Source organism: Notechis scutatus, chromosome 6, assembly GCF_049901735.1.
Source record: "Notechis scutatus isolate UNSWTSFEM ecotype Mainland chromosome 6, rNotScu1.2, whole genome shotgun sequence".
Classification (NCBI taxonomy): domain Eukaryota; kingdom Metazoa; phylum Chordata; class Lepidosauria; order Squamata; family Elapidae; genus Notechis; species Notechis scutatus.
This window is the reverse complement of record NC_142014.1, coordinates 65046748-65060407: the sequence shown is the minus strand read 5'-3', so window position 1 is coordinate 65060407 and position 13660 is coordinate 65046748. Positions and strand designations below refer to the sequence as shown.

General features: G+C 40.0%; 1 protein-coding gene across 3 annotated transcripts in view; it reads right to left on the bottom strand.

The window, feature by feature from the left end:
• The window catches only part of TMTC1 (transmembrane O-mannosyltransferase targeting cadherins 1), a 162555-nt gene that overhangs the window by 123374 nt on the left and 25521 nt on the right, over positions 1-13660 (bottom strand). For all 3 annotated transcript variants that reach the window (XM_026695102.2, XM_026695103.2, XM_026695104.2), the window contains exons 4-5: positions 12820-12996; positions 6283-6489 (exon numbers count right to left, since the gene is read on the bottom strand). In XM_026695102.2, coding sequence (XP_026550887.1) covers positions 6283-6489; positions 12820-12996 — 384 coding nt within the window. The remainder of the gene's footprint in view (positions 1-6282; positions 6490-12819; positions 12997-13660) is intronic.

Below are 13660 nucleotides of genomic sequence, written 5' to 3'. Positions count from 1 at the left end.
TTTTTAAAATTAATCAGGATTCAATTAACACTCTAAAATGATAGAATGCATTTAAGGCATTTATTACAGAATCTATTGGTGCGTTGGCTGCAGCAACAGAGAGAAACTGTCATTTTATACAGTTGGAACAGATGTTTCTGGATTCACTTTTGTTATAAGCTAGTAAATCCCACAGATGAATCATATCAAGTTATTTACAGCAACAAAGTTTACGTTCAAAACAATTGAAAACAACGTTCTGAATATTCTTTGATCTGTACTGATGACCAGAATTCATTTTATGAACAAATAATCAATCATCACCATATGCTACGCACTTTTGCCAACAATGGACATGCTTCTAAAAGCAATCACAAAAGAATGCCACACTTTGTAGTTTTAGATTCAAATACATACATTAATTCAATTTTTTTTTAAAGACTAACATAAAATTGTAACCAGAAATATTCTTTTTGGGACTGATGGCCAAACAGTTGGGGAGAAACTCATGGAATTGTGTTATTATTTATTGTAATAACAGCAAGACTTTTATGTGCACAACAATGGAAAGATTTGGCTATATTTCAAATGGAAGTTTGGTGAAGTTGATGGAGTTCGGTGAGACGGCATGATAGCTTTAATTAGAGAAAAGTCATTAACTTTAATGCTGATTGAAAGCCTCTTCTGAACTCTTTCCATAAAATGAGAAAGATGAAAATATGACATTTGGATTTGTTGATTAGAAAAATAGAAAAACGGAAAGTCATGTTGTAAACTTGAGAGTAAGAGCTTAATAGAAATTTATACTTATTTCTGTTGTGCATGTATTTCTCAACTTACAACTGGTCACTTAGCAACTATTCAATGTTACAATGGACCTCAAAAGAAGGTCTTACAACACGGATTCAAAGTTACAATACCTGCCCCCCCCTCCAGTCACATGACTGTGCTTTGGGTGCTTTGGGTGCAATCAGCCCCATTTACGGCTCCATTTTGTTTTTGTGGGTTTTTTTTGCCAGAACTTGTTTACATTTGGTTTCTGCAACAAAAAAAAATGCCATACAGAAAAATGGGTTTACTCAGCAACTGCTATATTTGCTTAAGGATTGCTACAATTGCTTAATGACAAAAAATCCGATACAGTCATATGGCGACTCATTTAAGACCATCATGACATGTCCAAAATTGAGGGCTCAATTATAGTCAAAAGATGAAGACTTCCTGTTAAAAAAAAAGCCAAGTCTTTGTATTTCCTTTTCTTTCTTCTACACTTTTCATTTTGTTTTCTCTTTCATTCTTTACTTTTCTCTCTCTCTCCTATGTCAATTATTAGTTGTTAGTTTTTATTTATTTTAAAATTTAATAAAGTTATTAAAAAGACAGAATTTCACACTTTGTCTCTACAATCAGGTGCTGAGAGTCCTTTGCTCTTCTTCGCATCATAGAAATATCCTTAAGTATATTCCTTCAATTTTGGAAAAACATGGAATGGCAACAAAACTGGGCAAATATGGGTAGGATGGTGATATCCAACTCCTCAAGGTTAGATGGACATCCTCTTGGATGTCTCAGGAGATGTGAGGCCTAGCTTTGTCATGTAGTAGCAGCAATTCCTTCTTGTGCTTCCAAACTCCATTTAATAGTTGCTTCAAAATTTTGAGTGTTGCACGTTATGCTCTAAGTTGACAGGGGTGCCAACCTGAAGCAAATTCATAAGAAAAACACCATCTGTATCTCCCCAAACTGTCATCATGAATTTTCTTGCCAAAGCCTGTTTTTGTTATTCTTTTTTTCCCCACAGGTAAAGCTGTGTGGATATCCTTTGAACTGCCATAAATTTCTAGGTCATAATAATAAGCCGATGTTTTGACAGCTGTCATGATGTGTGAAGAAATTCCTCACCTTCACTTTTGTAGCATGACATCAACTGCTGCCAAATTTTAACTCCTGAAGCTGTCATCCATGCCATCAGCATGTAAGCAACCTATCTAACTAACACACACCTTCAGATATGGAAGAATATCAATAATGCAACCCTTCTATGTCTACAAAATGCCAAGCATAGCAACAATTTCTTGTTGGGTGATCCTCCAGTTGTCTCAATCAGTTCATCAGCTATTCTTTGCAAAAGCTGTCAGCTGCTGTCAAAGGTCATCCAGTCAGATTTTTCTAGTTCACCTGTCAAGCGCAGGAAATCAGGAGTCCAGGCAGTTCAAATGAATATAGATTTATTGTAAGCGTAAGCTCTCCACAAGAATCTAAACTACTATCAAAACAAGTTGGCGGTAGATAAGAGTCAACAGAATTCAAGGTGGGCTGGGTTTAGATATCTTGTGGGCATGAAGGGACTCATGACTGATGATGCATTTGACCCCTCCCTTGGGCTCAGACTGGTTATCTCCTACATCAGCATTTTACACTTTTGGACACAGTGATGCACCTTACTCATGTCAACATCATCATCATAAACAATCTGCATTCAGCAGGGTTTCAACAGAAAATCAGCAATCGAACCTCTAAACATGGTGCAGTTGCTTAAATTGGACTTATAAATATTACTGCAGGCTTCCATTGCACACACTATAGCAACACAAATGTTTCTACTAGCAACTTCCCACCCACTGGAGTGAGAGAACAAGTGCTAAGAACATGTCAAAATTTCTTGCGCATCAGTATTGCCATCAGTTGGCAACTTATAACTTTGGAGGCATTACTTTTCTTTCAACCCTCATATTCAGGGTTTTTTCCTTCACAATTTCATGTACACCCATTTGCATGTCACTATTTTAACAAATCAAAATGTTGGGGGAAAATATTCAGGAATGTCTTTAAACCAGCTTTCTCTCAACAGGTTTTTGGACCCTAGTTTGATCCAAGCCACGGTTATTATTGTTTGCTATTATACATATTATTATTTAATGGATTATTTTAATCATCTGCCTTGGTTTGTTCATATACACTGCCCAGAGCTGGTCAGATGACATGTATAACTGTTGTTAAATGAACAAATGAACAAAAACAAACACACAAAGGAAATTCCCAGGCCTTGCTTAGAAAAGATTTTTTTTAAAAAAAAATCCAAACACATCTCAGGAAAAAAAACTACTTTACTTCTCCTTCTGTCCTGGTCCATCATTTCCTCTCATCCTCCCACTCTTAAACTTTGTTTTGGTTCGTGCAATCTCAGTTTTACAGCCAATCATAATCTATTCAGTCAATCTTTGTTAAGCAAGCAATCCATGAACCAAGTCTATTTCCTAGATGTCAAGAAAGGTTAGTATAACATTGGGGAGATTCAACTGCATTAGCAAACTGATGTTTCTATGCTAGTATTCATGTCTAGCTGTAGATAATGAAAGCTATAAACTGAGGGAAAAAAGATCTGTGGCTCAATAGCCCTTGATATATCACAAGTCGAGGGCTGCCTATATTCTCCCATGATTGGCATGTCAACCTAGTCTTCTCCATGTCTGTTGGCCATATTAGGAAGGCCTAAGTTCTCCATCTCTGTTGAAAGCCAACAGACATGGAGAAGACTAGGCTGACATGCCAATCATGGGAGAATATAGGCAGCCCTCGACTTGTGACCCTAACTGAGGCAAAAAGTTGTAAAGTGGGTCATCAAATGATGATATCATGACCTTTTCTGCATCAATTAAGCAAATGCCGTGGTGGTAAAGCAAACGCAATCATTAAGCAAACACTGTGGTTGTTAAACGAACCCCTTGTTCACTCAGGGGCAGGTTTTGCAGGAAACAGGAAGTAAATACCAGTTTCTGGAAAAAAATGTCACAAATTGCTGGTCACGTGACTGCTACATGCTGCAAATGTCTGCAAACATAGTCTGGTTATCTAGGGTCCAAAATATAATCATGTGACTATTGGGGGGGATGGACATTGGAATTTCAAAACCAAATCATAAATCTTTTTTCAGGATCCTTTGTACTTTAAACAGTTACTAAGAGATCGGTCATACCTGTACTACAATTGCACTGAAAAGACCTTCTGTGTCCTTGTATCCTGCAGAGGCTTTGAGTCTCTACACAAATTATACAAGCAGCAGAGACTGGCGAATCCTGGACCTTTAATTACAAAGAGCCTCAGCTTTCTTTCTCCTAACCTTTTGTTTTGCTGGTTCCAGCATTAGCTAAGGAGCACGAATAGCAATGCCTTGCTGTCGTTTGGCCCCAAGATAAAAAGCACAATATAAACAATATCTGAGCACACTCAACATCTATCAAATGCAGTGGAATTGTCAAGTCTTTGAATAATGATAAAACAAAGACATCAGTTTTATAGCCTTACAACATTTAACATCCTGACCAAAGGCATAAAACAAACCAAAAGAAAGATATCTCACTGCTCATAGATTTATTGTGATCTGAGATCTGAGTGATCTATTATGCAATCCATTGGATATGTTACAACACCAATAACCATTCTTTGCTTTAAAATAAAGAAGGAATCTAAGAAGAAGAGAGCCTAAAGTTTGCAAGAGGAATATCCTGTTCTTTTATGTGGTTGTGTGTTTATGGGGTAACTATTCAAACACAATCCAATAAAAAATTAGGAAATGCTGAAATGGATCCTTCTCTCGGGAATAAAGGATGCATAACCACAAAATTGCACAAAAAAACCCATATGCCTATCATCATGTTTAAGGCAACTTGTTTATGTGTATCACCCTAAAGAATCACCCAGTTTAAACCTTTAAAGGCCTTCTAAAAAAGCAAGTCATCCAGTACAATAAAAGTACAAAAAAAAATGGGTCTGGTTTTAATTGTACTTCACCAAAGCAATCTAGTTCCATAAATAGGAACACTTATCGCGCTCACTGTTTAATGGGAGGAAAATTTCTTAAAGCTAGCTATGAGACATTTCGTACTCTGGAGAGATGCCCTTAAAATATATTAACAGTGTTCTGCATATATACAAATACAACCTCGCATAACAAGGAAGACAAAAGCAAGGTATTATATTTATTAAATGGAGAGAAAGAGATGAAGACTTGCAAGATTCCATTATCATAGCCAGTCTGAATAATAGTAGCTATAACAGACTTTGAGGATAACTTTAAGAGAACAGGAAGAAATGCTGCAGCCTGCACAAAAGTCTGATAAGAGAAACATGAATCGAAAGCAAGAATGGGAGTACAGAAAGCATCACAGCATTGATACCCCTAGTTCTCTGGAAGCTTTTAAAGGCAGGGCATCTCACTGAAGTCTGAAAGATTGCAAGATTATGATACTGTGATGGTTATTAATATTCTCTGGTCTGCACTGCTTTGAATGGCTGATGGTAGGTTTAGCCTTCCTGTGGAATTGTTTTCTTGGTCTGGTCTATCTAATGGGGCCGACATCCATCTTGCAAGTCTGATTGTGCTGTACCTCTTTCCTTTCTTATACTTCAGGGAATTAGGGAGATAGCAATAGCAATAACCTTTAGGCTTACATACCGCCCTGCAGTGCTCTATAGCAGGGGTCTCCAACCTTGGCAACTTTAAGACTTGTGGACTTCAACTCCCAGAGTTCCTCAGCTGGCTGAGGAATTCTGGGAGTTGAAGTCTACAAGTATTAAAGTTGCCAAGGTTGGGGACCACTGCTTTATAGCACTCTCTGGATGGTTTATAAGGTAGAAGCATTATTTGCATATTGCCCTTAATGATCTGAGTCGTCATTTTACTGACCTCAGAAGGATGAACGTCTGAGTCAACCTTGAGCCCCATCAGGATCCACTCCAGGCTGTGGGCAGAGTTTGCCTGCAATACTGCGTTCTAACCACTGCATCATCAGGGCTTCTACATGAGATGTCTGTCTCAACTGCTTACAAACATAACCTGTTCGTTGTGGATTCCAGACCTGCTTTACCCTGGCACGTCTTTGTCATGGTCATCTTCATTATTTTCTACACCACCCCATAAAAATCTGATCCATGCTGACATCCTCTATGCCGGGGGTCCCCAATCCCCAGGCCACAACCTGTTCGGACCCGGGCCATGCAAGTTGAGGATAGCAGGCGCGTGTGCTCATAGTTCCATTTGCACACGCAGCAGGCATTGCGGTGGCACACAAAGCTCCATTTCCTCTGCGAACTGGCAGGGGGGAGAGAATCATCCCACCTCCCTCGCCAGTTCATCAAGCCAGAAAGATTGGGGACCACTGCCCTACACTCCTGCCTTATCGCTCCCCATTCCTGAAGTATAAACACTCTGACTCATGCTCTCCTTCTCCTTCTCCTACCCCTATACATCTCTTTACCATTCTGCATACATTTATATTCTAAACAATTGTGTGATTCTGGTACCTAAGTACAGCCCATGGAGCTTTTCTCAAGACAGAATAGCCATTGCTCTGTTGTTCTTCAGGTGAGGCAGGGTGGCAGGAGTTCCATGTCCCCTTGTGAGCCACACGGTGCTTCCCGTTTTCCCGGCTGGATGGTGGAAAATGTAAAGGGGTTTGTAGAGAAGCTGCTGGCTGCCCAGCCATCTTCACATGTAGTCCTCCATTTTTTCTAATAAACAAAGGAATCAAAAGCATTAGTAAGACAGAATTCTGCCTCTGTCTTGTTCTCAAGGAGAAAAAGCTAGCATAGTACCCATGTGAGAGGTAACACAAATTGATCCAAAGACTAATTCTCAACCTAGGTGGCTGCCCAGGACCGGACATTAAGAAGCAAATTAAGACTATTTAAAGATGTACCCTCTCAATGTTATTTATTTGTTGGTTTCATTGCATGGGCTTTGGCAGATTATTTAAACAGAAATGACTCACACAAAAATAATAAAAAACAAAGTAGAAGATAAACAATGACTAATAAAATAGAAGCAAAATGTTATTTTTAAAAATCCTTTTTCGTTACACATTTTCCCCTTCCATTTACTTCCCCAAACACTAACTTTATTTAAGTATTTGGTTGAAATTATTATTAAACAAAAAACAAGCAAACACATAGAAAAATGAAATTTTCTAAAAAAAAGAAAAGAAAAGAAAGAATCAAGGGAACTTCTACAATGGTTAAGTCTTGCCTTACTATATTTCTAATCTTTTTTTAGGGTATCAACAGTCATGCAAGTAAAAGTGACTCAACAGATATTGTACACCTGAATTTTCAAAGAGCCTTTGACAAAACCCTTTATCAAAAGCTACTGAGAAAACCCAGCTACCAAGGAGACAGAGAATGGGAAGAAAAGAGCGTATCTCACACCAAGATGCACAAAATGAGACCCCTAAGGACTGGTATTGGAGCTGGTGCCTTTGACTTGGATATCAGCATCCTGGAGTTTGTGATTCAAGGTAGTACAATTTTAAAAAATGGGATTGTGAAGAGTTGCGGAAGGATCTCTCCAAAACTGGAGAGATTGCATTCAAAAAGGCAAAGGTGGTTCAAGGTACGCAAATATAAAAGGATGAATGTTGACCACAAAAAAAGCATATTTCACAGATATATTAATGAAATTCATCAGGAAAGGGATTTTGGCAGCACAATAGGCAGTTTGATAAAAATGTCAACCCACTTTGTAACAGATTTTTTAAAAAACCAGAATCTATCCTTGGAACTTTAGGAAAGGAACTGAAAAGATAACTTATCTGAAGGTACCGAAATAGCAGTTACAGAGGCCCCTGGACGAAATGAATTATCTGCATCCTTTTCAGTTGGATTCAGGCCTAGGCATGGGGTTGAGACTGTTTCAGTACCACTGTGCAAGATCACCCCCCCCCCACTCCCATGTTATATACGCCTCTTCGCACCCCCCTTTTGCTCTTTTTTTTTATTTTTTCTTCTCTCCCACTGGAAGGACCGGAGCGGAGCGCCTCCCGCTCCCAGGCCCCGGCCCCCGGCCTGCCCCCCAGCCCGGCTGGGAGGAAACAAAAAAAAAAGCGCGGGCCCGGCCCTGTTTTCCTTCTTCGAGCAACGCCGCCACCACAGCCCCAGCGGACCTCAGCCCGGCGGCGGCCTCGTTCCTTGGGGCGGGAGGCGGCGTCTCTCCGTGTTCACAGAAGGCCGGAGGGCCCCATTCCGGGCGCAGAGCACCCCCAGGGCACTTTAGATAGTATCTTCCTGAATATATGGGGATTTCGAATTGGGAGCATTGTACCTGCAGTGGTTTCTCCTCCTCCCTTGGTGATGATTCAAGCTAGGAGAAGACGCTGAGCTCTCAAGCATTTTGATGGAAGGTGTCTCAGGATTTGGTCCTGTGTGTCCTCTGTGTAACTGCCAGAACCCTGACACTTACTGTTTAATATCTATAACAAGCTGCTCCATCACTATGGAGTAAGGAATCATCAGTATACTGATTATTTTTAGCTAAATCTCAAGATGAGCATGAAATATAGTCAAAGCCCCACCCCAGAGCCTGGATGATTTTAGAGTCTGGATGGAGCTAAACAGATTTAAAATTAATCTCATCGAGGCAGAATGGTTGTGGACTCAAATCCTTCTAACTCTTAAGAGTAAATCCCACTTGGACTAGCTGGAATTGGGCTCCTCTGCAAAGAAAACCACCATCTAGATTCATGGCTCCTGCTGGAATAGCAAATGGAAATTCTGGTCAGATTAGTCTTTACACAGTTCTGACCAGGTGTTACTGATGGTCATTCATAATTTTGTCACATCTTGTCAAGGTGACTATTCATTCCACATGATGGTGCTCTTCAGCTGGTTCAAAACTCTTACTGTGGGGGCTGCATGGATTGTTGGTAGGCTTCCAAGCACAATTCATAGTGCTGGTTATCAATTCTTAAGCCCTATGTGATTTTGGTTGATCATCTAGTCCAGGTGGCACCTGCAACTCCAAGGGAAATTGACGAGAACTTGATTGCAACTATAGTTTGTGTATCATCATCTTCATTTAATAACCCCATAATCCAGGGGTGGGATTCCAATTTTTTAACAACTGGTTCTGTGGGCGTGGCTTAGTTGGTGGGCGTGGCTTGGTGGTCATGTGACTGGATGGACATGGCTTGGTGGTCATTTTATTGGCTGGGCGTGGCCAACTCAATATCACTCACATCGAGGCACGCATCTCCTCGCCTGGCCTCTCATGACTGTGGGGATGCTGCAACAGTCGTAAGTGTGAAAAATGGTCACTTTTTTCAGTGCCATTGTAACTTTGAATGGTCACTCCACACAAGCAAAGTACCAGCAAAGGAGGGGGAAAAACTCCAGAGAAGTTCCTGAAACAGGAAGTCTAGTCCTGCCAAGAACGTAATAAGGGTTAACGGAGAGGCAGTTTCTGTAAGCAACACCAGAATGTTTCCTTCCTGCCTTCCTTACAGGATTAGGCCACTAATTTCTTCTAACAACCGGTTCTCCAAACTGCTTAGAATGTTAACAACCGATTCTAACGAATAGGTGCGAACTGGTGGAATCCCACCCCTGCCATAATCCCTTGTGGGGTGGGGTCTGGCAACTGAATGAGCTGAGTGTTTACTGGCCAGATGCCCTTCCTGTCACCAATACAGAGTTATATTCGGCAGATATATTCTAAATGCTGGGTCTTAGGAAGCAACAGCTGAAAGGAACTATTATTCTCCGCTGTAGCTTATAAGCTTCCCAAATGTTTTTGGTTGGCTATTGTGTAACATAGAACACGGGCTGTGGATGTCGGTCCTGATCAAGAAGATGTCTTCTTTTGTTCATATTTTGTTGCTCCTCTTCTTTTGTTCTTATTTCATTGATCCTCCCTGATGACAACTGCAGTTTCTGACAGTACTGCATTATTAGTCTAAACTGTTAGAACTATAGTATTGGTGTTGTTTGTTTGTTTAAAAATGGTGAGAAAACAGTACCCAAAAATAAAAAGGACTTATGCAGACATAATGAATTAAACTGCATAAATTACAACTCTTGTACTTGAAAACAATTTATTACAGGTACAAAGATACAACTTGTCAGGACCTCACAAGCCTATTTCTAGAAGTTCTATTGTCCAGATATTGGGCACCATATGTTCCTGAAGCAATCAAGCATAATCAGTAGTATCTAATTATTATTATCTAGGGCTTTGCTAAATTATTAGCAGGTGATGGCATGTGACTAACCTTATCAGGGGTTGGAAGTTAAGCAGGGTCAGTCTTAGATATAATCCGAATGGAGCATCACTTTATAATCCTTCAGCTAGACCCAACTTGAAAGAACATATTGTTGCTATGACGACTTCATGGACATGAAATCACTAGACACATTTATCTTTACCTACCCAATGCAAATTCATTAGTATTATTATATTCTCATTGTACTAATTATAGATTATTTTATTTTTATCACACCAATTTTCTAATTGCTCAGGACGACTTTAAAGGTTCTCCGATCTTATTCCCATCCATAGTTTAACTCCTGAGAGACAGTTTTGTGCACTGCTTATGGCATCGGGTTAGATATTCAGAGATGGCAAGTTCTAATCCTGCCTTGGACACAAAGCCAGTTGGGTAATCTGGGGCCAGTCACCTAGGAAGGTGGAAAGGGCAAACTGACTTCCAAAAAATCTTGCCAACAAAACTGCAGGGTCTTGTCCAGGTAGTCATCAGGAGTCAACACTGACTCAAACGTATTAAAAAACAAATATTTAACTTCTATTTCCTTTCACTGATGCCCCCAAAAGTGAGGTTTTCACTTTTCAGTCTTCATATGAATTGCTCCCCAAAGGGATAAATGTGAAAATGAAAATGAGTAATTTCTGCAAGTTTATGATTTTGTGAACTATGTGTAATTCTCCAGAGGTCAACCATAATTAAATGTATAACACTTGTTCTAAAATTGATAGCCTTTGATTTAGGCTGCTATGGGTCTCTCAAAGTTACAGCTCAAATCCAAAAATACTGAACTTAATGTTGGATATCAAGACCTCTTCTAGGGAAAAATATTTACTGAAACATATTATTTTAGATAGATGGTAATAAGATTATCTTATACCTTAAAGGTAGGGATTAGATATAAGCTTTTTTCAACAATTGTGTAATTATAAGACATATGTAATACATTATATTATTTCAATATAGTGATAGTTATACAATATTGACTAGAGATTATTAATACTCTAATGTACTCTAATGTTCTAATACTCTAAAGTTCAGCTGAGACTTCTGAAGATAGAAAAAAGAAAAGGTATATCAATTTAACTATAATTTGAAAAGTTAATGTCAATAAATGTACAATTGAATACATTTTTATGTTCAAAGCTGAATATAACATTAATAAATAGTAAACTACTGTTGTTACCTATTGTTACCTATTATTATTTGTGCATGCTAAGAAAAATAGAAAAGCAACAAAGCAAAGTTGGCAACAACAAGTAAAAGAGAAAGAAAACAGGGGGAAAAGCTTTTCTAGCTTCCCTCTTCTTGTGCTAATTTGTGATGCCTTTTATACATTCAGAATCTTTCAGAAGCCAAACTGTAAATGTTTATATTTGCCACACTGTGTTGTATTGTATGTATATTGTACGTATGGAAGTGTTTAGCTTTTGTTCAACAAGTATCTGTTCACTGTTGCACAAAAGAATGAGGCTTCTTTTATGTCCAACACTATCAAGATGCCTAAGAGAGCCAGTTTGTTGTAGTAGTTAAAGTATTTTGCTTGTTTGTTGGTCATTCAATTTGTAAAGGTAAAGGTAATGGTTTTGCTGTCCAGTCATGTGAAACTCTAGGGCATGGTGCTCATCTCCATTTCTTGGCCAAGGGAGCTAGCATTGTCTGAAGACAATTTCCGGGATGATATGGCCAGCATGACTAGGCACCAAAAGCGCATAGAACGCTGTTACCTTTCCACCCAAGTGGTACCTATTAATCTACTCGCATCTGCATGCTTTTGAACTAGGTGGGCAAGAGCTGGGGCAAGGACAGGAGCTCACCCCATTGCACGGACCTTGGGTGTCAAACTCAGGCTGTCAGCTGTCCAGCTAACAAGCTCAGTGTCTTTAACCGCTGAGCCGCCATACTCCATTCAACTTGTACAGCTGCCCAATTCACAAGGCAAATCAGGGAGCGAAGACAAAACAACCCAGCAACTGAGGACACAAATCAATATGCTGCAATGCCTCTTAGAGACAGGATCACTCCAAACACTGGCCTTATTTTTGAATGCTGAACTAGGTTCAGGTCCACCTGGAGCCATGACAAATCACTGTGTGACCTCGGGCCACTCACACTCTCTCAGCCCAGCCTTCTGCAAAGGATTGTTGTGGAGATAAAAGGAAGGGGGAACCCATGTGAATTAATGTAAGCCAAGGGTGTCAAACTCAAGGCCCGCGGGCCAGATCCGGCCCACGGGGTGTATAGATATGGTCTGTGGGGATGCCCTGGAAACAGCAAAGGACCGGCCCGCGATGCCTCTGCCAGCAAAAACAGAGCTTGGGAGGACCATGTGCGGCCCACCCAAGCTCCATTTTCAGCTGCGACGGCCTCCTGCAACCCTCTGCCAACTAAAACGGAGCTCTGTTTTCGCTGGCAGAACACTCGGGCTACCATAGGTGCCCCCAACACCAGTGACGTCAAGCTGCCCATGCCCACCCTGGCCCTCCTGAGGTCAAACACAACCCTGATGTGGCCCTCAATGAAATCGAGTTTGACATCTTTGCCTTAAACTCTTGGAGAAAAAGGTGATATAAATCTAACAAATAAATAAAACTGAGTTGGAAGGTTCTTTGGTCTGGTGCCTTAGAGAAGGATAGTCCTATTTTTATGGATCATTATATAGTGTGTGACCACACACATCCTGTAAATAAGTAAAACACATAACATACACGTGTTATGGGCATGCATGCTACTGGACAGTTTTGGGAATAGGCTCATCTGTCTCCGCAAGAAAAAAATGCCAGAATAGTAAGTTACACATTCTACTCACAATCTGGATCCATTTTGTGAAAGCAGGAAGCCGTCGTACACTAGGCAGACGCCAAATACGGTGATCCCCGTTTCTTTTACCAGCATTGCACAAGTCCCAAGAAATAAACTAAGCAGCAAAAAGGACGGAGAGGCAGTGGGAGGGAAATGTTCCCCAACATAAAGCTGATCCACACTCCTGCAAGGCAGAAGGAAAAGCCAACTGTGAAATGAAAACTGTATAATAGCAATAGCACTAATACACCGCTTCACAGTGCTTTACAGCCCTCTCTAAGCAGTTTACAGAGTCAGCCTATTGCCCCCAACAATCTAGGTCCTCATTTTTCTGACCTCGGAAAGATGGAAGGCTGAGTCAACCTTTTCCCCATCAGGATTGAACTCCAGGCTGCAGGCAGAGTTTGCCTGCAATACTGCATTCTAATCTCTGCAACCATCACAGGTCCTAAACCCAGTAACCCCTAAGACAGGTTTAATCTAAACTAAAGAAATGGAAATAAACATTTTGAACCCAGAAACCAACTCCTTGTCTATTAGAATTTGTATCATTGCCCAGAGTTGTCTAGCAAAAAGGTGGTTTTACAAATTGAATAAATAAATCAGTGGCTGGGTTAGATATGTAACACAAAGGAGGAATTATGTTTCCTCTCTATTGCCGTGTTATTATCCTATAATCCCTTCATATTAAAATTGGACTTTTCTTCTTTTTTTCCTTTCTATAATTTTTATTCAAAGATTATCAAGATGTGGAGAAAGGAGGAGAACTCTGAGTGACTAGGGGTAGACTTTAAAGTTTTTGGGATGGTCAAAAATTATAATCATGGGCAATTATGATGCAAATTTGG